At 37.6% G+C, this 26185-nt stretch overlaps 2 protein-coding genes and 1 pseudogene across 2 annotated transcripts; 2 read left to right on the forward strand and 1 right to left on the reverse strand.

Moving 5' to 3' along the window:
• The first annotated feature begins 2546 nt into the window (after positions 1 to 2546).
• Positions 2547 to 12750, forward strand: LOC140523382 (oocyte-secreted protein 2-like). Its single transcript, XM_072638290.1, has 4 exons — positions 2547 to 2810; positions 7820 to 7998; positions 11047 to 11159; positions 12124 to 12750. The coding sequence occupies exons 1-4, from the start codon at positions 2741 to 2743 to the stop codon at positions 12251 to 12253; spliced, it is 492 nt and encodes a 163-aa protein (XP_072494391.1). The 5' UTR covers positions 2547 to 2740; the 3' UTR covers positions 12254 to 12750.
• On the reverse strand, positions 6685 to 7236 carry LOC140530366 (kinetochore-associated protein DSN1 homolog; annotated as a pseudogene).
• On the forward strand, positions 12648 to 26185 carry LOC140522078 (membrane-spanning 4-domains subfamily A member 3-like). The gene is made up of 9 exons (XM_072637115.1): positions 12648 to 12658; positions 14272 to 14329; positions 15889 to 16037; positions 16409 to 16415; positions 17636 to 17773; positions 19561 to 19617; positions 22581 to 22736; positions 23924 to 24026; positions 26070 to 26185. Exons 1-9 carry the CDS (start codon positions 12648 to 12650, stop codon positions 26183 to 26185), a joined length of 795 nt encoding a protein of 264 aa, XP_072493216.1.

The raw sequence follows: 26185 nt of genomic DNA on the forward strand, positions 1-26185 counted from the left end.
GTGTGTCTTTCTACTCAGTCATCTTGGCTCTGTCCCTGATAGAAATATCTAAAATTAAAAACATACATCATTTACAAAAGAGGTACACCAGAAGTTTTCCCAATAAGAAGAACAAAGCAAGTCAGCTCACTCTCACTGCTGTAATTTGATAATAATTCTAATGATGCTAGGAATAGCAATAAGAGAAAGAAATTACAGGTGTTAACAGAGACCAAAAGGAGATTAAAATAAACCACAATTATAAAACATTGTATATAGTCTCATTTTTAATAAATTTACCTATTTTACAGATTTTTTTCCCCTATTCTTCCTTTCTGTTTTTTCTTAATTTTCATAAGGTATGTATTTCCTGGGAAAGAGAGGGATACAGAAGGAAATATAAAAAAATGTAAAATTTCAGGATATCAATCAAAATTTTTTTAAAAGAATAGGAAACATTTTAGGTGTTACTTTAGCTCATGTGAGAAACTTCATCATCCCATATCTCTTCTGATTATTCTGCTGGCCCCAGACAGTGGACATAGACTCTCCCATACTCACGTTTACATTGAACGTTTTCATATGTGAGACACTATACTAGGCACAATTCAGACCCTGAAAAATCGTTCCTGATATCCTCATGGAGCTTTTGTTTTATGGACTTTACAAAATGACCTATTTTCACATGAATTGACTTCAAATTACTCTACCTCTCAGTTCTTTCCCAGGCCACTACCCTTGCATTGGCCGCATCACCTTGAATCACACTATCCTCTTCTGTCCAGTTCCTTACGCTTTTTTATTCTATCATCTGTCTTACCCTGCTAAACCCGAGTTTGGATTATCCCCATTTTCCACTTCCTTCAGTCCTATTCACATCCTGCTGAAGAAACTAGAGAAACCACAAAACTGTGATACCTGGGTCCATTGCAAATTTACATTGTACAATCTCAAATGGACCCTCGTTTCAGCAAGGTAATCTTTTTATTTGTCTCTAAGTGATTCAATATGTTACTCACCATGGCACATTTTCAAAATATTTTCATCTTTCTTCAAATGTCTTATGATTTTCCTCTCTGTCTCCCTGCCCCTCTACATACTCTTTCATCTGAGAATTTTGCCTCATCTATCATTGAAGAAGAATGAGGCCACATAGGAATCTCTCTTCTTCCCTTATCATCTCTCATATTCCTTTCCTCACTATTTACTACCTCAATCCTGTCTCTAATGAAGAAGTAGATTTTCTCCTCCAGAGGGCTACCCTCTACAAACACAAGTGACCCTCCTCTAGCTCATCTTCTCGAGCAGATTGTTCCACTATTATCCCCATTCACTTACTAGTCTTCAGTTATCTCCCTATCTACTGACTGCTTCCTAGCTACCCATAAACATGCACATATCTTACCCATCCTCAAAACATCTTTAGTTGATTCACTCTTACCTGTTTATGTCACCCTATGTTTCCTCCTCTGTTTCATGTCTACACTTTCCAGAGAAAATTATTTAGAACTGTTGTCTCAACTTGCTTTTTTCCTAATTCTCTCATTAATTATCTGCAGTATGGCTTCTGATTTCATCTTTCAACTGAAATTACTCTGTTCAAAGTTACCAATGATATTTTAATTGCCAATTTGAATAGCTTTTTCTTTGTCCTCAAACTTCTTGACCTCTTTCAACCTTTGAAGGTATAAGTCACACTCCCTCCTCCTCATCCCCCTCTTTCATGTTTTCAACAAACATAACATCTCTTGGTTCTCCTTTCTGCCTGTAGCTAGTCTCAGTGTCTGTTGTTGGATCTTCATTCAGGCCACATCTTTGTAGCAGATGGGTACCTCCCCCCACTCCACTCCCAGGCTCTATCCTGGGTCCCTTACCCTTCTTCTTCAAGGTTATTTTGCTTTGTGATTTCATCAACTCAAAGGGATTGAATTTCATTTATATGCACGATTTACAGATATTTTTATACAGCCCTAACTTCTCTCTTGACTTTCTTCTATCTCTAAGTACCTATTTAGTATCTCATACTGGATGTCCTACAAACTTCTTAAATTCAATATACTCAAAGCCCATGATTTTGCTCCTCAAACCTCCCTCCTTCTTGATTTCCCTGTTACTGTCAAGGGCACTACTATCTTTCCAGTCACCTAGGCTAGGAACCTAGGTGTGTCTCAAAAGTTCATTTTTTTCTCATTCCTCCTTGCTGATTTCATGCAGTTCACATAGATTTCCCTCAAGCTTGAAATACTTTGCTTTATTGTCTCAGGATCTTAGCTTCCCTGGATTCTTTGAAGTTGCTGCTAAAATTCAGCTTTTTTGAGAAGCCTTTCCCTCTCCCCCATAATGTCATATTGTCTTCTCTCCAAGTTTATCTCTAATTTTTCCTTGGTATGTTTTATGTACATAGTGGTTTTCATCTTGTATCTCCTATTAGATTGTAAGTTCATTGAGCGTAGGGACTATTCTGTCTTTTTTTTTGTATCCCTGACATATAATACGTACTTATTAGTGTCAGGTGATTTAACTTGACTTGATTTGAATTTTAGGGCCCCTGACTGAATGCTTAAGTTGATAAAGAGAAGCTGTCAACAGGATACAGTAGTAGAGAAAAATGAGGTAAAGGTAGAAAAAAATATCTAGAATGAACAAGACATTGGAGACACCTGAGAGAGGTATCATCTATAAAAGTAACTGAGATGATGGCACTCTCCACAACTTCCTGGTCTCTGTTGAAGATATTTGTCTTGCTCAAAGTTCAGCTAATATGAAGGCATTTCAGAGATTAAGCGTGCTGTGCATTTTAGTTTTCCAGGCTTGGACCCAAGACTATCCAGGTAAATGGGAGAATAATGGATATTCATATAATGCTTCCATTTTGATAAACAATTCCTAGTTGGGCTATTAGTAGATGGGCTTATACTCACATGTCTGGATGTTGTAGTTTTTATGGAAAAACTGACTTCCTAAGACACTAGTCTCCCTAACCTCTGTCTGTTCTTCTCCATGGTATTTGTCCAAAATTAAACCCATCATTTCCCATGTTAAACACAGAATATCTTTTGGTGGCTCCTTTTCTTTTCTTTTGAAATTTTATTTTTAATATATGAAATAATACAAACATTTCTATAACATAGTACAATTAAAAAGATGTCTGCACATGAAATTGCAAATTCACTACATACAATTTGTTATTCCTTCTAAATACACAATGAAGTTATTTTGTAAATTTCCTTTTTTTACCCTTTCTTTTCTCCCTCCTCAGAGATGGCTGCCATTTGTCAAAAATAAGTATATGAATATATATATTTATAATATTATATGTATTATATAAAATTGTGAAATTCTACACAAATTTCTATTTATCAGTTTTTTCTCTGGATGCAGATAACATCTTTTTTTCATGTGTCCTTAATAATTTGGGTATTTATAATAGTCAAAATGATTTATTCACTCAAAAGTCATTCTTAAAACAATATTGCTCATACTGTATACAATCTCTTGATTCTGCTCATTTTGCTTTTTTAAATTTCATGCAGGTCTTTTCATGTTTTTCTAACTTCAGTAAGCTCATCATTTCTTATAACATAGCTATATTCCATCACAATCACATACCACATCTCATTCAGCTATTCCACAATTGATTGACAACCCTGAAATTTCCAGTTCTTTGCCAACGCAGAGAGCAACTATAAACATTTTAGAATGTATATGTTCTTTTCTTTTCCTCTACGTACCTTTTGCCCCCTGAGGATATTGCTCAGAGATTGACCATTGCACCTTTGCTTCTTTCTTTCTCACTAGTGTTGAATCCTTTAATTCTTAGTGCTTAATATTCTATACCTTTGTCCTTTTGAGAATCACTTAATTGATATTGCTTTGATTCTTATTTCAAGCGCACTGACTCGCATTTTTATATCTCCAGCAATTACTTCTGATCCAAGGTCCAATACTTTGTCCATTTGGCATCGTATTGTTTTCCCCTTTGCTGTCCTATCAAGCACAATTCAATGCATCTGAAATCAAGCTCTTCCGCTTGCTCTCTTCCTACCTCCAAACTGTCTTTCCTTCCTAACTAGTTCAGTGTCTTTGATCTCATCTCTCTCCCTCTCTCTTAGATTCTTCATTGACTCATTTATTACTTATCTCCAATCAATCTCTTTGGTTTGTTAGCCTATGATATTCATTTTCTCCTCACTTTCATCTTCCTAGTTTGCCTGTTTACCAACATTCTTGCATCTGGGTTATTTCAGTTACTTCCTAATTGGCCTTCTGTATCTAATTTCTACTTCCTTCTAATTGATTTTAGAGAGATAGCTGTGGAACATTCCTCATGCTTTAGTGAGTGATGTTAAGATTACTCATTTCGGTATTTTGGGCCCTCTTTTCTTTGATCTAAACTTACTTTTACAACATTTTTTGACTCCTTAGATAAGGATCTACTTCATCTACATCATTCTCTGACTATTTTATACTCAACTTTCATGGTGCTACTTGTTTTGTTTTGTTTTGGAGGGAGGAGGCAAGGCAATCGAGGTTAAGTGACTTATCCAAGTCACAGAGCTAGTAAGTGTTAAGTGTCTGAGGCTGGATTTGAACTCAGATCCTTCTGACTCCAGGCTGGTACTCTATTCACATTTCATTTATATCTCTTAATGTTTTAACATTCAACCCAATGATGCACTCTGTGCCAACGGTAACTGTTGTCCTTCATCGTACACCCACATCGTATGGGATTGTCCTGGTTCATTGTAGGTACTCCCTAAACGGTTGCCCAGACTAGAATATAGAAACATGTGTTACAATCAGTCTCTAATCTCTTCTTAATTACCTACCATATGTGAGGCCCTAAGGATAAAAAGACAAGTGAAAAAATCTTGTGGCCAATGATTTTATATTTTATAAAAGAAATGGCATGATTTTTTGGTTATATCATTTGGGGGAAGGATCTAGGAGAGTGGTAACTAAGGGGAAGGACTAAGGAAGAACTCATGTAGAAGTTCCATTGGAGCTGATCTAATTCTTAAATAAAAATAGGAAATCTGTGAGGTCATGGTGAGGAGAGAATGTATGCCAGGCATGGGAGAAGGAGCATGATGCCAAAATCCTGAAGCACAGCCAGAAGGGTAATGAAATTTGATTGTCTTGGGCACTCTTCTAAAAGTAAAAGTCCCAGGAGAAGCTCCCACATGGGAGAAGACAGTATGGAGATGGAATGTTACAGGGTGAGGAGCCCCCTGTTTTGAGGGAAGTCCGAAGTTATAACTGCAGTTGAAGTATAATGTTTGACTCCAGAAAATCAGAAGCATATATGGGAGTCATAGTAAAGAGGTGATAATTAAAGGAAGAAGGATATCAGTCAGGGAGCTATGTTGGGTGGGATCTGCTTTTAAAGAATGAAATTTAATGGAGAAGTAAAGAGAGGAGACTGAGTTGCAACAACATCTGTTTCTTTGTCAGGTCAATGCCAAGTCATTCTTCTCCCTAACTCATATCCTAGGCTGCTTAGAAAAGAGCCACAGTGTGTCATTCCACCCTCACTTTGGCCTACAGAACAGTTAACTGGCTGTGAGATGTGAACCATGAATTGGCAATGTCCTCTCTAGGCAAGCCTTTGGCAAATGTCTTTCTCAAAAGGGCAGTAGTGGAGAGGCTACAGAGAGATTTTCCCTGAAAATCGTTTCTGATTTCCTACAGCTTTGAAGCTTTTCTCCTAAGGAGACTTGAGAAACTGGCCTCCTGGACCTTTATCTTTTTCCTGAAGGGTAACTAATGGATAGCTTATTTCCCTCAACTTTATTCACCAGAGATTAATAACTTGGCCAATTTGAGGGGGAAAATTACTCTACCGTTTAAGAATAAAAACTTACTGCCACCAAAGATATAGATATATAATTTTTTTTTAAAAAGTATCATTCCTCTCAACTCCAAATTCCAAAAAGTGTCTGGAGCAACAGCATCCATCAAGGAAACCTGTGTAAAACAAAAAAGTCCTTGAAGGTAAAATTATAAATGAATATTCAGAGTGGTTAAGTGCTGATGCCTGTTAAAAAGTGTCATTCATATGTAGACATACTCTATAAAAACCAGCAACTTTTCATCTGCATCCATCTGAATGACGTGCAGTTAGTTAGTTGTGCCTGACTTCATGACTCCATTTGGGGTTTTTATGGCAGAGTTCCTGGAGCGTTTTACCATTTCCTTCTTCAGCTCATTTTATGGAGGAGAACTGAGGCAAATAGGGTTAAATGACTTGCACAGGGTTACATGGTGTCTGAGGCTGGATCTGAACCCTGCTCTTCCTGAGTCTAGATCCAGTGCTCTATTGATGGCACCAACTAGCAACCCTAAAAATGTATAGACTGTGACCGTTTTCAGAGCCTTAAGATGTGAGATGGCTTTTGTTGCTGAGGTTTGAACAGTTTTATAATTGGCGAATCTTCCAGTTGATAGGTGGACTGTTCTATTCGTGGTTTATACTGATACTTTTTTGAAGAATTGGGTAGTATCCTCTCTAAAAGTATACAATAGCCTCATGGTTCATTCATCACCATCTCCATGCATTCAAAACCTCATTCTGGCTGTCGAATATTTTTTTGGTGCTCAAGTTTTTGCTCTAAGAATTTCACTTTGTGAAAATTGAAGATCCATATTTGGATGTACTTGTACTTAAAGGACTTAAGAGGGAGTCAAAATCACCTATCTCTTTGTTCACTTTGTGGTGATGCAGCCACAATTCAAACCCTGTAAGGAAAGCCTTGCTATATATTCCTTTATTTCTATCATTGATGCATTCAAGGCAAAAATCTTTTAACTGTCGTTTTGAGTCTTCAGAACATTTTTAAGGTCTTAACATCTTCTAGTATGACTGCAAAATGCTTCTATTCTTCCCAAATTGAAGACACTCTCAGTTTAAAAGTTTCAAGTCAGATGCCATCAATGTCTCTTAGAAAGGTTTGAGTTTTTGTGCAGAAAAGTGGACAGCATACAACACAAAGGCATTTACTTTCTGCCAACTCTATGCTGATAGATATGCTAATCTCTATGATACCTTGGTGAAAGGGAGGAGGTGACTTCTCTGCCAGGAATACTGCCTGGTTCTTTGAGCATCTTATGTCATTATGAAGCCAAGTAAATAGGACTGAGATCTCCATATTTTCCTGCTTTAAGGGTGGGCTTAGAATTCATTCTTTTTCTTGAGACATCTTTGGAAATCTTTGAAAAGACAGAAGATGCAACATAAATTTTCACAGAAATGGGCATTGGTATTAATTGATCTTGATACTTGGGCATCTTATTCTTTAGAGATCCATTCCATATAATGGAGATTAAGAGAAAACTAAAACTGGAATTTAGCCAGTGTGGTATAGTGGCTAGAGTATAGAGGAAGACAACCTAGATTCATAAGCCAAGTGCTTAAATTCTCCTTACCTGAGTTTCCTTGTCTGTAAAATTATGACTGACCAAAAAAATCTTTCTTTTGTGATCCTATAATATAAAGTCTGATATTATGTGTAATGACACATATCATTAGTATTTTTGTTTCCTTGTTTGCAAACGTGCTGCTTTTTTTTCCTCCAGTGTTTGGGACCAAACTTGAAAACATGTTAAACATAGATGATAATCTCATTTTCCTTATAGACTTGTTGTTGTCAAATATAATACGAGGAATGTTGTAAACATGCAAACCGTACAAAAATGCGAACTCATTTTGTTTTGTGGATCAGTCTTTAGCTACATTTTTCCTTACTGTGCAAATCAAAGTCATTTTTCAGTCTTCAGTCATGTCTTTGGGGACATTTATTGCATTCAGACTATATGAAATCATATTTTGGTCTTTCTGCAGTGACATCAAAATGCACCCTTCTCGACCTACTGGTATCAGTGAGGAGAAATCTGTTTAATGATGGTATATGGATAAGTTCTAATGATGTGATATTGGGAGATGGCTGTTCAGTAAATAATGTGGTAACTGATGTGTTTGAGTTCCAGTACTCCGTGAGAGAGTGTGGAATATATACAGAGGTAAGTAAGGTGACTGCAACAATAAATTAATGAATGTTGTCATGGCTAGTTGACCAGAGGTCTTTTTTGACTCCTAGAATATTTTCCAGAGAGAAAAATAAATTGAATTTCCCGTAAGCCAATGCTGGTATGATAGGCATGTGATGTGGCAAAGAACTAGTGGCACCATCATCAACTTAAGCCCCAACATCCATTGCTGTAGGATAGGGAGATTCTTCATGACCAAAAAGATGGGTTCCATTAGCCCAGAAAGTTTTTCTCTTTGTAGGCTAGGCTGAGGTAGGCTTTCTTAGAGATCTGAGATTTGAGCTATAGTACAATTCATTATTAACTTCATCTAGCCTCAGTAATATACCCTGAGTAACCTCAGAACCTCCACCAATGTAAAGTGTCTCAAAGGAGAACAGTACCTATTTCGACTTATCTTTGACTGTCAGCTCAGACCTTATGAGTCAAATTATGGTGTTCCTGAATCAGAGGCATCCCTGCTAAAGGAAACTTGAGTGAGGACCCATCACAAAGAGGAGTCTTCCATAATTGTTATAAGGTCCTTAAGAGATGATGTCTAGAAAACACTTTAATTAGAAAACTCTAGGTGAAGAATTATGAGCTCATGCTTATTGCTTACTTTTAACAACCTCTCTCTGAGTTACTCAACATTGTTTTCCCTTTATCAAACCTAGACTTATGGTTTCAAACTTTTAACCACACAGTCCTAGGCAGACTGTTTCTACCACTGGAGATTCTGGTTGAATCAGAATGCCTAAATGATTGTGTATTGTTTTGCTTATAAAGAATATTTCCACTATATTGAGTCTTAGAAGTGGAAGAACTAATCTTTCCCATGATTGCTTCTAGATGAGCAGGCAGGCCTTCACTGTCTTACTCTTACACTATGAATTACGAGATTTACTTCTTGGGTAGTCTCAACTTGTAAATGCATTCATTAAGTGGCCACTGTATTTTAGATGTTGTACTTGAGATAAAGGGGACTGGGAATAAAATGAGAACACTTGAACTGGGTTTGAAAGGAACCTGAAGACTCTCTGAAACAGATGTGAGAATAGAGAGAATTTTCTGGACTTTGGGGACAATCCAGGTACAAACATGGAAATTGGCAATGGAATGCAATTTTTGTGAAGGAGCAAATAGGCCAATTTGGAAGAACTAATGAACATGTAGGATACAAGGGAGAACCTAACAAACATTTGTTAAACACCTATTATGTTCCAATTGTCAGCTAAGTGATGAAATGGATGGAGCACTGGGCTTGGAAACAGGAAGACATGTTCCTGTCTTCCAATCTGACTACCTGGGTGACCCAGGGACATTGCCTCAGCTTCCTCATCTGGAAAATGAACTGGAGAAGGAAATGGCAAACCATTCTGGTATCTTTACCTAGAAAACCCTAAGTAGATTCAGTTATGACTGAAATGACTGAACAGCAACAAATGTTCCAGGTATTGTACTAAGTGCTTTAAGTACCATTTCATGTAATCATGTTGTAAGTGTGGAAAGAGTAAGTTGAAGTTAGACTGCAAAGGTCTTTAAATGGCAGACAGAAGAGCTGGTATTTAATCCTGGAGGTTGGAAGGATTCGCTGGACTTCTAGACTAGAAACTAGACATGGTAGCACCTGCGCTTTAAGAATATCAGTTTTGTAGCTGTTAGAAAGATGCATTGGAAAAGGGAAAGACTGGAGGATATTCCTATAGTAATCCAGGCAATAGATGATGAGAGCCTCTACTAATATGATAGCTATGTGAGAGGAATTACTGGGACAGATATAAGATATTTCTAAGATAAAATTGAAGAGATGTGATAATTGGTGATGTGAGGGATAGCCACAGATTATTGCAAGTTGGTTGATTGGGCTGCCTAGAAGGATAGTGGTGGTGCACTCCACCATAGGAACATAGCAAAATGTGAGTGCTTTGTTGGGATGGAGATAGATAATATACTCTTTTTTGGATATTTTTGAATTCAATATAACAATGGCCAGTAGAATTGTTGGAATAGAGATTAGCAGAGAGAGTTGGACTAGATTTGTGGGCCTAGATGCCATCAACCCATAGAAAGTTGAATCCACAAAAGTTTGTATCATGATAAAGGGAATAAAGAAAGCCAAGCACAGAATCCTGGATTTTGTATCTGTGTGTGTTCATCCTTTATTGCTGAAGAAGACCATGCCTTCAGAGGAATATGACATGACTTGCACTTGACTTTGTTTTGAGTGAGTGAGGGCTGTGCAGGTCACCAGCCTCACTTCTCTTCCAGAGCCATCTGAATCTAGTGACCAGATATTCATCAGGATGACTGGAGATGACCCAGGATGAAGCAATTGGGGTTAAGTTACTTGCCCAAGATCACACAGCTAGTGAGTGTCAAGTGTCTGATGTGAGATTTGAACTCAGGTCCTCCTGACTCCTGCACTGGTGCTCTATCCACTACACCACCTACCTGCCCCTGCAACCATCTGTAGTATCTGGGACAAGGATGATGATCTGTCAAAGAAGGTTGTGAAAGTATGGATAGCCACATTAAAAGAGAACTAGGCATAGGCAAGATCATGAGGACCCAGTTTGGAAAAATAGAGTCTTGGAGTAGGGGTTGGTCAGCTGACTCACCTACTACAGAATGGAAGAAAAAAAGAGTCCTTGGGAGAGACCAGTCATCTATCCATATATACATCATGGGTAACTTTGGAAGACATAGTTCCAGTTGAGTAGGAAGAGCAAAAACTAAATTTCATGGTATAAGAAATTGAGGAAGATGAGACTATAATGAGGATAAGAAGCTTTGCCCAGTAGAATATCTGTGCAAAGGAAAACACTAGAAATTTAGCCTGAGGTCATGCTAGCATCAAGTGAAATCTTTTTAAAGCTGAGCAAGAGCTAGACTTCTTTGTAAATATCAGATCAGCCAATACATAAAGAGATTGAAGATTAGGAAGACAGCAGGGATGCTCAACAGAGAAAGATAGAAGTAAGGGCAGAAGAGGATGTGGTTTTGAAACTCTCACTGAAATTCTTTCTCTCTGCCTAAAAGGTTTATGCAACTAAACTCATTTTCAAAACTGTCATCTACTATACCCCAACATCATATGGGAGAGAATGTTTTCATTCAAAGACCGAGTTCTATGTATCATGTTCAGTAGATAGGTAAGTTTCAGAGTTGACATCTGTTACCACTCATCTTAATATCATTCTCTTTTAATCTACCACCTGAACAGTAATATTGGCTTATTTTTCCCTTGCCTTTTAGTCTGTATTGATAGAAACCCTTTATTAGGATTGAGACTATAGAGGAGAGCCAAGATGGTGGACTTGCATCTTGAAACCTGTGTTTCAAGCATGACCATGCTACTTGATTACCCGTGTAATACTGAGATTCACTCTTCTCCCCAACATAGCTTCCTTACTTGTAAAATTAGGGCAAGTCAGCATGTATTTATTAATCACATATGTGTAAACACTCTATTTCTAGGATTTAAAACCTTCCCCTTGCCCTCCTCCAAATACCTTTAGAGGACAATGCTCTCAAGGAAGTTGCATTTTGCTTGAATTACTTCAATTGTATGTGAGATATCTTTCTCAAAATTCCAAGGAGTAAAATACCTGGGCTTGGTTAAGAGGTGAAAGAGGCTGAAGGACCATCTCATTCTTCCTAGGACATGAATTGTATCTAAATAATGCAGTATATTTAGCAGTGAAAATACTTCACCACCTGTCCTCAACTGAAGTTTAAAGCCATACTCTCCGTTATTCCATTTGCATTCTATACTCCAACCAAATTACTCTTCCTACTCATCGTCAACAACACACTCCATCTCCCATCTCCCTGCCTTTGCACAGACTGTCTCCTATGGCCAGAATACACTCGTTCTTCGGTTTCACTTTTCAAAACTTGGCAAAAAAGTATCAATTTCAAAATGATTTTTGGGATTCCCAACTCCTCTGCTTTCCTTCATCAATTTCTATTATGTAAGTGTAAGTTGCTTCCCCCACTAAAAGTAAACTCCATGAGAACAAGACCTATTTTATTTTCTTCTTTATATCCTTGCACATTAGGGTGTCATAGTAAATGACTTATGATTTAGTAAACTTCTTCCCCCTCCCCTTACAGGACAGTATCACCACAGTATTCCCTCATATCTTCTGAGGAAGATCCACAGAGCAGTGAAAGAAGATATCAGGCTTGCACGAAAAGATCTGTGTTTTCAAGTCCAGAATTTCACTTCTTCTTATTTAAGTAACAGCACAGAGCCGTAGAAGATAAAAATACATCCTGCCAAAGATATATCAGCATTAATTATGGTGGATCTGAACTACTGAGAAGTTTGAGACTCTTTAACATGGGTATCATTGCATGATCATTTATACTTGGCAGTCTCCCATTTCTGGAATGTATTCACCATCTCTGCCTCTGAGAATCATTTCAACACCCAGTTCGCTGGTATTATCTTTATATATAACTGCTTTCTATCTCAAAACTCCTCTGATGTTTCTTCAGCCTGCTCTCAACTGCTTGTGTCCTCTTTGCTTAAATTGTATTTATTGTATTTGATTGTCATTATTATGTATATTATTCATATATACCTAGTATCACCTGGACAAGAATAGAAGACCATTAAGAACAATGACGATCACATGCTGTTTTTGTATTGCATACACCAGTTACTAGAATAAATGCTTGTAAGTTGGCAGACATCTACTATGGTAAATAAACAAATGAGGAGCAAAGACTAGAAAATCTTTATCTTTAATAAGTATTTATTCAACATCTACTATATGTCATCTATTTTACTATGTACCAAGGACATAAAGACAAAAACATTCCCCTATGGAGTTCATGTTCTAATGGGTGTAGGTAGCATGCAAATAATTTTGTAGAACTAATTTACATTGCAAAGGGAAATAAGATAAGTGTAAAAGACCGTGTGAGTTCAGGGAAGGGAGAGATTAACTGTGTGTGTGTGTGTGTGTGTGTGTGTGTGTGTGTGTGTTCCTATATTAATGAGATGGAATTAAAGAAATGGATATCTCTTACTCCATTAAGCCTCTCTGTGGCAAAGTCTGCTCACTAAATCCTTCCATATTCTCCCCAAGGAACTGTTTCCTGATTCCCTACCCGGTACTGGTATCCACATACCATAGCTACATGGTATATCCATATGCTATAGCTACATTAGGTTACCTGTGCTCAGAGCTATGTATCTAACAGTCCTTCCTATCTTCCCTCCCCACCTTTCCTGTCTTCTTACACCATCCATATCCCACCAATCCAAGGACTCTGTGATCCAGGAACATTGACTTTCTTGCTGTTGCTTGAACAGGACACTCTATCTCTCTCTCTCCAAACATTTTCACTGGCCATCCCCCACGCAGGATTGTATTCCTTCCTCATCTCTGCCTTCTGGCTCCTTCAACTTCCAGCTAAATTGCCACCTTAATTCAAGAACACTGACATCCTTAAAAGCTAATCTAGACCCTTTCCCCCCATGAGTTTCTCCCTCAATGTACTCTTTATCATTAAAGCAGCTGTCTCTTGTGCCCAAATGTTAATTAAGACTCATAATTCAAACAGGAGCCTGTGTGATGGAGGAAAGTCCCTTGACTGCTCTGTTTCATAAATGGAAAGAATAAAGCTTATGCTTAAAATATAACTAATAGCACTACTGTGAGGAGAGGTCTTTTTGAGTCATACATATGCCCTTTATAATAACGAGGAACACATTTCTATAGGGCTTTGTTTGAACAAAGACAACTCTGACCCACTCTCTAGGGGTCTGTTCCATTAGGACATAAGCTCCTTGAGGCAGGGGTTGTTTTCCTGCTTATATTTGTATTCTCGGTACTTAGCACAGTGTCTGGAACATAGCATTTAATAAATGCCTGTTGCAGACTTTTCTTCCCTTCCTTCCCCCACAAAAGATGCTCATCACCTTTGTGAGAGAAGGTTCTAGTTAATTACTGAGGATCAAGAAGGACAGCCCAAGACGGGACTTTTCATATGTAGCTTTGTGTGGAGTTGACCTTGAAAACCAAAAATTGAATGTATTCTACTTTAGTTTCATAAGATTTCATACCACTTCCTGCATAATGGGTGGGGTTGCTTTGACTAAGAAGGAAGACAGAGATATTTGGACAAGTTTGACAACACAACATCCTTCTTGCCCAAACCAAGGATTAGGTAATCCCTTCAAGAAGGTGATGAGGCAATATTTTGCATGAAGCAGTCACTGTAGGAATAATTTTCCTCCACCTGGAGCAGAGACACCCAGGAGACGCAGGGGTGGAACACAGCTGATGTCTGTCAACATCACCTCCAAGTAGCTCTCCAAAATCCTTCTTTCTTGGTGTCTGCCTGCCTGACTCTCTAAAAAGGTGTCTATTGGTAAACTGCTGCTAACATCCTTGAAAAAGAAAGATTTATATGCTCTAGTGAGAAGCATTATTAATATAATGAGGGAAGTTGTGTAGAACACTGAAAAGTGTGCTGGATTTCAAGTCAAAGGATGCTGTCCATCTATATAATTCAGGACAAGTCATTTAACTTCTCTGAAATGTAGTTTCCTCATCTGTAAAGTGAGTAGTTTGGACTAGATGATCTCTAATGTCCCTTCTAGGACCAAATCCAAGATTCTCTGATAATATAAATATATAAAAATATGACAAATTCACATCATGGCATACATCTACTTATGTATTAGAGAGACATTTATATAGTACCTACTATGTGCCAGGCACTATGCTAAGCACTTTATAAATATTTGCTCCTTTGTAATATGGTGTTGAAGTAAGAATCATGAAGGCCTGGCTTCAAATCGTGTCTCAAATTCTCACTATGTTTATTTGGTCAAGTCATTTAAGCTTTCTGGGGCCTCAGTTTCTTAATGCATAAAATGAGAAAGTTGCACTTGAGAATCTGTGATTTTGATCTCATAAATCTGTGATTTAGAATTCTCCATCAATACAGACCACAACCCATTTAGGTGTGCTTGGGGAATTCTTGTGCTTGGTCTTTTCCAGAGAGGATTGACCTAATGCATCAATAACTTCCTTAAGGATTATTTATTTATTTATTTTACCAATCATGGCAATCAGTGAAGGACTTGGGCTGTCATTTTGTTAGCTTGTTGCATAATCAGTTCTGTTTTCTCATTAGGAAAGGAGAAATTCTCATGATTAAATAAGACCCAACTTGAGATGGTGTGCTATAGATTTAGCTTGGTGGTGGAGATCACCTCTCAATCTGTCTCCAGAAGTATATTGATTTATTCTTTATTAAAACACAAATTATAACACTGGTTTGATGCAAAGTTCATTTCCCAGCATAGATTACTTTTCAGAATAGAAGATTTGCCTTTTTCCCCTTCTATATCCATATAACGATGTACACAGATATCTCTATATAGAAATAGCTGTATAAAAATGGCTACATTTTAATTCAATGATGGGAAAATTATCTATAGAGATTATGTTATATATGTGTGTATTAATGCTTATAGCCCTTTTATGTGTGTGTGTATATGTGTATGTGTGTATACATATATGAGCAGGAGGGAAGGAGAGAGAGAGAGAGAGAGAGAGAGAGAGAGAGAGAGAGAGAGAGAGAGAGCATGTAATTTTCTTGCCATTTTAGTAAATTGTTTACTCATTTCAGTTCATTAGGACTAATACAACACCTACTCCAGGCTACAGCAATTTTATTATAAAAGATCATATTAGTATTCAAGTTGAATTGACTACTGGGTGACTTTCTGTAATGTGTAACATTCCACCTGAGAAGAACTGATTCACTTGGGTACTTAGAATCAGCTGCATTCACTGTCCTTATGTTGAGAGAGAGGAATGGAGTGGGAAAGTTCCATATCATTTTGCCTTCCAGGCAATGGCACAGCACACTGGAAAGAATCCACAATACGTGACTACCCCAACTATCAGTACTCACATCATGCAGCTGGAGCAGCATGAGTCAGCTAGATCCTCCCATAAATCTTTGGATGAATCTCTGAAGATGCTCAAAGGAAATCCAAAGTATGACAGCCTGTGCTTCCAAAGAGAGTTAAGGGAGAATAACCAGTTTACACAGATAGGCCTGGAGATATAGACTTGCCTAACTTTAACTCTCCATCTTAGTGGCTCTGCTCAGTTGTAATGGCATGTGATTTGGGCTTAGCAAATTGAAAGAAAAGGCAGAGTGTTCACATAACTTAGAGCAAGGCTTTCTAATGTGTTTTGTTTCCTGGACTCCTTTGGCAATCTAAAGACCATATACCTCTGCTCAGAATAATGTTTTTGAATGCATAAAATAAAATTCATGGGATTTAAAAGGAAAGCAAACAAAATATAGGAAAGGCATAAAAATTCCCAGACCTTAGCTTAAGAACCCCTGACCTTATGCAAAGAATCCATGTAAGCATGTGATGGTATATCAAAAAACTTCAGTCTCAGAAGACCTGGGTTTGAATCCATGCTCTTTTAATTTGGGCAAGTAATTTCATTTCTCTGGGCTTTTGTCTCATCTGTAAAATGAGAAGCTTGTAGCTGATAATTTAAAAAGTCATTTCAAATTTTAAATCAGCGATCCTACTATTCCAAACACTTTTGGGAGGTGTTTTCAAATGTCCTCATTTTGTTCTTCACATTAATTCCATAAAGCAGGTTAGGCACCAGAGCTCATTATCACACACTAGTATTTCTGCCCTTTCAATTTGGAGGAGAGGGGGAAGGATGTCATTTCTAATTTTTGAGGGCCTACATCAGGAATTCCTAAGTTTTAAAGGAATTTTTGTAACCATTTCAATATATGACTTCCTTTATAATCTTATGACTTTATGCATTTAAAAACACTATTCTACAAGGGCTCGATAAGGCTTCACTAGAATGCCAAAGGGGTCTATGACTCCAAAAAGAATCTTGTGTCTAAATCCAATCTATGATATGGAAAAGCAACTGGATTCAGAGTTAGGGGAACTGATTTTGAATCCTGGTTCTCCCACTTCGAGTAAGTCACTTATTCTATCTAGAATTTTCTTTCTTATCTGTAAAGTGAGAGAGTTGGACCAGATGATTTCCAAGGTCCCTCCTCACTCTAGGTCTTATAAGCCTTTTCCTTTATTTTGAATCCCTCACCTCATACCCTGTAATGGTATTTGGACTTATCTGGGGTGAGGAACCTGAGACCTCAGGGCCATATGTGACCCTCTAGGTCTTCAAGTGCGACCTTTTAATTGAATCCATGCTTCACAGAACAAATATTTAATAAGATGATTTGTTCCGTGAAACTTGGACTGAGTCAAAAGGCTGCATCCAAGGACCAAGAAGGCTACATGTGACCTTGAGGCTGCAGGTTCCCCACCTCTGTAAACCTCTTCTGTTCCAGATATGCTCCCTTTCTGGATACATTTGAGAGTCAGGGCTTGGGTACCCATATGATGTCATTAATTATAGTTTCATCTAGATAGAGGTGGGATATGACCAGGTTAATTTCCTTGTAGTGCAAGGAATAGGATGGAGAGGAAGGGGAAATCTTGTGTGATTCACTGTGGTTCCTTAATTGTAACCACCCTCTTCTTGAGTTGAAAAACAAAAATTAAATCAACCTCTTTAATTTGTCTTTCTTTTCCCTACAGGCTCTCCAGATCCTGAATGGGAGTATGATCTTTGCCTTAGGGATATTTTTAGGCTTATTACAACATGTTTCTGATTTCCCCAGAAATGCATTTTTCATAACAGTCTACACAGGCTACCCTTTCTGGGGAGGTGCATCTGTGAGTACTCCCAACTATTAACATTTTGGATTTCTTTTTTCTCTATTCATGTTGATTTTTCCCTTTAATAGACTTTAAGTTCTTTGAAGACAAGCATTGCAACATAAGTCTATACCACCAGTCCATAGTGCAATGCTTGCCATGGAGTAAATACTTGCTGAATGAATACATACTGGTATGAATGAAAAATTCACATTTGTAGTAATTTTATGATTTATAAAGCACTCAGTTCCATGAGACAAGAGTAATGAACTTTGCTGTACCCTCTCACAATTTAAGAGTCAACAACTTAGGTAATGATCATCTATATACCACAGGTCTTGTGAAAAAGGATGTGTGGTTTCTATGGTCACTGCACAAGGGTGAGATCCTTAACAAATGCTAAGAAAGGCAGAGTAATTTACAAAGTGATGGAATGCAAAGAGCTCTGCGACCAGAGACAAGAATCTCTGAATCTGAGTCACATTTTGTCACTGTTTCCTCGTGTCAGTGACAACAGCAGCAACAGCCAACTTCCAGATTGTTAGGAGGATAAAATGAAATAATGTAAAGTACCTTGCAAAATATGCACGCACACACATACGTATATATATTACCTAGTCTTATCATTACAAACATAAAATATAGTGACAATACCTAGAAATTGTTAGTAATATTAATAATTGTAGTTAATTATTTTTATGATAATAATAGTTAGCATGTATATAGTACCTTAAGGCATTGCTTTTTTGTTTTGGAAGATAGATGTTTTATTATTATTATTCTTTTTCAGATAAGGAAACTGAGGCTGAGAGAGGTTAAATGATTTGTCTGGGATCATACAGATAGTGAGTGAGGCTAGATTTGAGGTCAGATCTTCCTAACTCCAGTTTCAACAGTCCTATCAACTATACCACCTAGCTTGTTTTAAGTGAGTGATTTTCCATTTCTGGGCCTCAATTTCTCCCTTTTGTAAAAGCAAGGCAGACTTGATACTATCTAAGACTCCTCCTAACTATGATATTATGTTGGTCTAGATTGAGTCTGACCTGTGGAAGAGCCTTCCAAGCTTGATCTGATTTTGGTCTGATCAGTCACACTCAGACACACTGTACCTTGACCCCAATCTGGTGATGTTTCTGGTCCTATTTGAGAAAGAAGGTGAACAGCCAAGTCTAGGAAAGATAAAATAAAATGAATCCTGATGGATACATTTTTAACCTAAAGGGAGATAGGCTGGTCTTAGAGCAAGAATATGGGAAACAGCCTGAGGGTTGCATCAGTATATTTCATAAAATATTGGAAGAACCTCAGGAAGATCTCTGATCTTTTAGGCTAATTTTCCATGGAGGACTTAGGGAAAGAAATGGAAAAAAAATTACAATGGATGAAAATCAAGGATGGGTAGCAATCTATGATGTTCAGGGGAATGATACCTAATGGTAACATTAAGAATGAGGATAAAAATAGTGCTTCAAAGTTGTGAATCAACTGACAAACATTTGAGCCTTGCAACAGCCCTGTGAGTAATGTGCTACTATCTCCATTTTATAAATGGAGAAACTGAGTTTCAAGGAGTTTAAATGGCTTTCTTAGCTTTATATTACCTGTAATTATCAGAAGCAGGCTTCAAACCCTGGCTTGTTGCTTACCATCACAATTAGGGATTTAGAGATGTGGGAGGAAGGGTGGAGAGTCTAGACCAGCATCTTGCATTCTAGCTGAATAGTTGGTAATTTACAGCAGCAACAAGGGGACAATATAGTTGAAACAACATTTCTTTGTGATATTTCTTATTTCCTAACCAGTTCATTATTTCAGGATCCCTTTCCATTGTAGCTGAAGGAAAACCCACAAGGAATTTGGTAAGTGATAATGTTCCTGCTATTTCTCTAAGGACATAGAAACGGGTCTAATCCTTTTCCTTTTAAGAGAAGCTATATCACTCAATAAGCCTTCCTTTAGTGTGACTCTGGGGCATGGTGACTCATGCCTTTAAATCTATTTTACTGATTAGACTGAAGTTGGTAAACAACTTGACTTCAGGAATTTTAAGGTGTAGTAGGTCTGAAGTTGATTGGGTGAACATGCTAGTCTGGCACCAATATGATGAGCCCTAGGAGAAGAGGTAAACTGGGCCAGTTTGGAAATATTTGCCAAGGCCAGTTTAATCAGTATATATTTAGTATGTGTTTACTATGTGGTAGTCACTGTGTTAAGTAATGAAGATACAAAAAAGATCCCTACCCTTAAGTTGTTTACAATCTAGGAGACAGCAAGCATCTAAAAATATACAAAAAAACTATATACAGGATAAATAGGAAATAATTAAGAGAGAGAAGGCACTGGGATGAAGAGAAGGATTAGGAAAGGCTTACTCTAGAAGACTGGATTTTAGTTTGAATTAAAGGAAGTCAGGTGGAGACAATCAGGGAGATCATTGCAGGCATGGGAGAGAGAAAACATTCACAGAGCTGGGAGATGGAGTGTCTTGTTCATGGAACAGCAAGGAAACCAGTGTCACTGAATCTAAGAGTACATGAGAGGAAATGAGTTGTAAGAAGACTTGAACTGCAGGAGAGGCTAGGTTATGATGACTTTGAACACCATACAGAGGATTTTGTATTTGATACGTAGTATTTGGATTTTAACAAAAAGGGAAAGTGAGGCAAATCTCCATGCAAGATAAACTTTATTAAGAGGGGTGTGCTATCTGCCAACAAATGGGTCAGTGGATTGCCTTCATTATGCCAAAGTTCCCAAGAAAAAGGAAAATACTCCTTTGGCAGGTTTTGGGTCATGCAGAACAAAGAATAGAATAGGATATATGACATTGTGGGGTGGGGGCCAACATTACTGGTTACAAAACTGATGCACAGGGAACAACATGTTTGGTTTGAATTTTGGTAATGGAGACTAGCAATAACCCCCTCCCTCTCCTTTCTTCTTCCATGAGATTAAGAAGAGTTTGTTTGAATACAGGTACGAGGTAGAGGCCCAGAGTTTTGGAGAACAAACCAGTTACCCTTAGATGATAGCTTGTTAAAGTAAAGATATGAGGTCTGACTACCTTAGTGTTCATACCTTCCTAAGGTTTTCAAAATTCTTTGAGACAAGAATAGATCTGTAATTGACAGGAGAGTTGGATTTCTAAAATTAATCCAATATAGGCCAGCTGAATTCTGAACCAAAGTCAGAGTCAAAGAACCATAACTTAAATAGTTACAGGACAAAAGCAGTTACAGGACAAAATCAATGAATTATAAATTGGATCAATAAGAAAATGATAAAGAATTGACCTTAATCTTTTCAGATCTTTGCAATAATAGGGAGCCACTTGAATTTATTAAGAAGAGAAGTGACCTGGTCAGTCTTGTACTTTAAGAAAATCACTTTGGTGACTGAATGAAGGATAGATTGGAGTGGAGAGAGGTATGATTCAGGTAGAACTACCAGCAGGTTATTTCAATAGTCCAGGCATGGGGTGATGAGGCCTTGTACCAGAGTGGTGGCATTGTTAGAGGAGGGAAAGGGACATCCTTCAGAGATGTTGTAAGGTGAAAGCAACAAGCCTTAGCAACAGTCAGGAAAGGGAGAGTAAGAGATAGTGAGGAGTGGAGGAGGACATTTAAGTTGCACATCTGAGAGGTTTCTTATGACTCTTTTTCATTCATTCAGGGCTTAGGTAGATCTGGAAAATATGGAAAGGTCATGAGAAGATGAGTTAAGAGAATGAATAAAGCAAACTTTTACTCTGGAAGGAGATGATATCAATGATGAATGATGGAAATTTCTTAGACTTCACCCCTAGTGTCACTATCAGCTAACATCAGCTGAAGAAGAAAGATATTGTGGGTAGTGATCTGGGCCTGGACCTGTGGAAACCTCGTATTATGTCTTGACTGACAAATACTAGCTATGTAACCATGGGAAAACTATTCAACCTCTCACCTCAATCAATTTTCTAAGACTAAGTGACAGAACAGTTGTCAATTGCAGCAATGAAGGTAACTTCCACACAGGGAAATCTCCCTGTTTGTGAAGTCATAGGTCTAGACCCACTCCCCCAAATAATTGAACCAGTTATGACTTTGTCATTGTATATCTTTAATTCTTCCACCAATGCCAATTACCAACCAGTTTCATAAGTTGTCTACAAAAAACAGCCAGTGATTAGCCTTGTTCAATAGTGATGCTTCACATACTTATCAATTGCCTCCCATACAGAAAACAATCTCCCACATGCCAGAGATATGTAATATTTAGATAAGGCACAGATTTTGTCCTGGTGGAGTTTGCAATTTAGTAGGAGATAAATAACAAACATAGATAACTGATTTAAAATGTTGCCCAAATACACCAGGGAAGTAGAGTACAAAGTGATATGGAAGGTCGCAGGGGATGTTTGCTCTTCTCTCTATTTCATAATCTATCTCATAATCTTCTACAAGTCAGAGATGCAATCCATAAATATCGCTTTGCATTGGTCACATATCCAGGTATGTTGTTGTTGAATCATTTCAGTTGTGTCTGACTCTTTGTGACTTCATTTGGGGGTTTTCTTGGCAAATATACTGAAATGGTTTACCTTTTTCTTCTCCAGCTCATTTTAGAGAGGAGGAAACTAGTCGTGTAACTTGCCCAGGGTCATACCATTAGTAAGTGTCTGATGCCAGATTTGAACTGAGGAAGATGAGTTAAGAGTAGTCACTCTCAAAGTAGTTCTAATTCTGTAAAATGATCACCAGATGAACTTCTGCATTGCCTGGAGAAATGTAGGGTTTGTTCTGTGCCCATACAAACTTCATGTTCTTGTGATCATTTTTAGGTGCAAAGCAGTTTTGGGATGAACATTGTCAGTGCAATAATCTGTTTCATCACGCTCATTTTTCTCTTTATCAATTTTGTTCTAAATAGTTGGGAAGCCAACAAATGTTCAATGGCATCTCCTAATGTGTACACTTTGACCAGTTCAACATCGACTGTAAGTCTTTTGTGGGTGCGTATTCTGCAGGGATCGATAGTGATTGTGTGATGCTGAGGTATGGGCATAGCTGGAGAGAATGGGGTGTACTATTGTTGGCTAAGACAAGAAGAGCTGGAGTTAAAGATGGGAATGCACAAAAGTTGGAGGGGGTAGAGTCAGTAAATTCAAAGAGTGCATGAAAACCCAGAAGCCAAGAGGGAATAAATGATTGAAGCTGGGCAGATATTCAAAAGTCAGGAAGTCTGAAAAAGCTAGAAGGAGAGACAGGAAAACTGGTCCAAGCATGGTAATTAGTCCGAATATCAGTCATGATACAAAAGACAAAAGAACCTTCAACAGTTGATAGCTAATGCTGCTACCAAAGCTCCTTTAATGTTTACGAAATATTTTGCATGCATTGTCCTACCTGAGGATCTTGTGAATTGGGTAATATGATTGTTTGGACTGGACCTGTAATATCTGTTGGTGGAGAGAAGTCCTACTGAGGAAACTAACTGTACCTCCTTAGTATTATAACTACCAGTCCATTTTATAGAGGAGATAACTGAGGCTCAGGGAGGTGAACTGATGTGCTTAGAAATCACAAAGATGGTAAGTGGCAGAGGTGGGATTTTAATCCTGGTATCTGTCAACTTCAAGTTCACTGTTCTTTCCATTACCATTTATTAAACACCTGCTATTCACAAAGCAGCGTGGAATAATGGCTAGAGAGCTATTCTGTCATGCAATTCTCATCTAAGAATGTAAGTTAAGACTTCTATTGGCACATGAAGTTTCTCATTTAAAGTTCCTATATCACTGAAATCACAGATTTGGTCCCCATTTCTGCCCTACCAAAAAAAGAAAGAAAAAGTCACAAGATATGAGAAATGCAAAGAGAAAAAAAAATGTCTGTACTACCTAGGAGCTGATATCCTTATTCAACTTTGCATCTGAGATGATCCTGTCTTAATAAGAAGATTCTAATTGATCTTTGCAATAATTGTCAGAGTATGAGTGTCCTGGTCAGGCCAGGACCTAGGTCTCAGGCTAGGACAGTCCATCAGCTCTCAAGCTTTAACCAGTCCAGAATTACATGGGGCTAGATAAGTGTTTTTCCAATGGAAAAAGCAGGCTTAAGTCAGGATTGGAAAACCATCCTTTTGATTTGCTGGTTGAACTGATTTTCACAATGATTTCCGCAGGGGCACCTGTCTTTGATACTGATCCTCACTGTGCTAGAATTCTGCCTTACCATCTCTTTCACAATCTTGGAGTGTAAAGCAAACTGTTGTGAGCCTAATGAGGTGAGTTCATGTTGTGGGCCACACGTAGGTCTTATATTTGACACCTTTAATCAATACTCCATGCCTCTACTTCATCTCTTTTCAGTTTCTTTTGAACACTCTGTACTCTAGTTTCCAATCTCATCATTCTCCTGAAACCACTCTGTCCAAATTTAGCAATGCCTTCTTATCAAACTCTGTCTTTCTAGACCTCTCTGTAGCTTTGGACACTTGGAAACACTTCCTGCTGGATGTTTTCTCCTTTCCTGTTTAATTAAAATTCTCTCTCTTTGTTCTTCTATTCTTGTCTGACCATTCCTTTTTAGTCTATTGTGTAAATCTTCATCCATGCCATGCCCTAGTGTTTTCCTGGTAAATGTTTAGCCATTGGTTCTCTAAAAATGTATACTTTATACACTTTAAAATTTGATTTTATAATCATAATTATTCTGTCATTCACTTAAGTATAGACATTCAACAAAACAATACATCAAGTCTTGATTTGTATTTCTTGAAGATTTTTGAGGTGTAAGTGCTTAAACTAAAATTTTAACAATGGTCTCTAGAGAGCAGACTCCAGCACCCTCACAACTCTTTACTGGAATTTCTACTATTTTCTGTTTTCAGTCTTAATTGTTGATCTTATCAACTGAGTGGGTTCAATTTCTCCATGCAGATTCTATGAATCAAGTTCTGTTTTCTGTCATAAGCCTTAGTCTCTCAATGTCAATTGCCCATCAGAAGTCTATTGAAATAGAGTTGGCTTCTGAGATCAAACATCCCAAAACATCCCTCTTCTAAACATTTCTAGAACCTTTAAAAGGTGCCATCATCCTCCCAAACATCAAAGGTCACAATCTCTATGACATCTTTCTCTCCTCACTCTCAATCATCTAGTATTTACAATTAGCTGCTCAGTCTTCATATTTTGCCTCCACAACCATCACACACACACACACACACACACATGCACACACACAAAATGTGGTGTAGGCACACATATAGTGTCATATATATTATATATAATATATTATAATATAATATAAATTATATAGATTATATTATATAATAATATAACAATATTATATAATAATATATATATTATATATAATTTTGTATATATGATGTGATGTATCTAATGTGTATATCTATAGCTATAGATCTTTGTATAGATTAAGGTATATCTATAGATTTGTAGATATAGATTCTCTCCATATATATATATGTGTGTGTGTGTGTGTGTGTATATATATGTATGTATGTCCCCTTCTTTCTACTTACACAGCAATCTTTTATTATTGTTCTTCATCACTTATCATCTGAACTATTATTGTACTAGCCTTTAATTAGCCTCCCTGCCTCATCTCTCTCTACTCCAATCTATCTTCTAATCAACTACCAAAGTAATGGTCTGACCATAGTAACCCTCTCCCCATTCAATAAACTTTGATACTCTCTATTACCTATAGTACCAAATACAAGCTAATTTTTGACATTTCAAGATCTTCATAACTTGGTCCCTTGTCACCTTTCCAGTCTTCTTATACTTTGGTCTCCTCCACTCACACTAGGATATAGCTATTCTAGCCTACTTGGTTTCCTACACACATGTTCCATCCCCTGTCTCTGGGCTTTTGTACTGGCTGTTCCTCCACATCCAGAAAGATTTCTCTCCTCACTTCTGCCTCTTAGAATCCATGGCATCCAGGCTCCATTTCTGTGTCAGTTTCTCTATGAGGCCTTCCCAGGCTGAAGTCTCTTATAGACTTCTCCAAGGTTCCTTCCATCTTCTCAGTCTATACCTTCTATGTTCCTATTTATAGGCATGTTCTTTCCCCATTTGAATGAAGTTCCTTAACCTTTTTTTTTGGTTATTGTATAGCCAAATAGTTTAGTGTCTACCATCTAAAGCTTCACAAATGATTTTTGATTAGTGTTAAAAGATGATGATGATGATGATGATGATGATGATGATGATGATGATGATGGAGGGAGGAGATGGAAGGTGATCATTAAAGGCAATGAACAATTTTCTTTTCTTTTTTGTTTGGCCTCATATTACAAATGGTTTTTTCTCTTCCTGATTCTTCTGTGGTGGCTGGGATGCCCCCTGCTGAGCACCATTCTGAAGGCTTGGAAGCCTCAGTCCCAGTGAATGATACTGAGATATTAAGCAACTAG

This window comes from Notamacropus eugenii, chromosome 2, assembly GCF_028372415.1.
Source record: "Notamacropus eugenii isolate mMacEug1 chromosome 2, mMacEug1.pri_v2, whole genome shotgun sequence".
In the NCBI taxonomy this organism is placed as follows: Eukaryota; Metazoa; Chordata; class Mammalia; order Diprotodontia; family Macropodidae; genus Notamacropus; species Notamacropus eugenii.

Excerpts from the sequence above, each read along its gene's own strand:
- LOC140522078 (XM_072637115.1), top strand. Across the intron at positions 14,330-15,888 it reads TCTGTCAACATCACCTCCAA|GCAATGGCACAGCACACTGG; the intron begins GTAGCTCTCCAA and ends TTTGCCTTCCAG. Across the intron at positions 22,737-23,923 it reads TGACCAGTTCAACATCGACT|GGGCACCTGTCTTTGATACT; the intron begins GTAAGTCTTTTG and ends TGATTTCCGCAG.
- LOC140523382 (XM_072638290.1), top strand. The coding sequence starts at position 2,741 with ATGAAGGCATTTCAGAGATTAAGCGTGCTGTGCATTTTAGTTTTCCAG. Across the intron at positions 7,999-11,046 it reads AGTGTGGAATATATACAGAG|GTTTATGCAACTAAACTCAT; the intron begins GTAAGTAAGGTG and ends TCTGCCTAAAAG. Across the intron at positions 11,160-12,123 it reads GTATCATGTTCAGTAGATAG|GACAGTATCACCACAGTATT; the intron begins GTAAGTTTCAGA and ends CTCCCCTTACAG.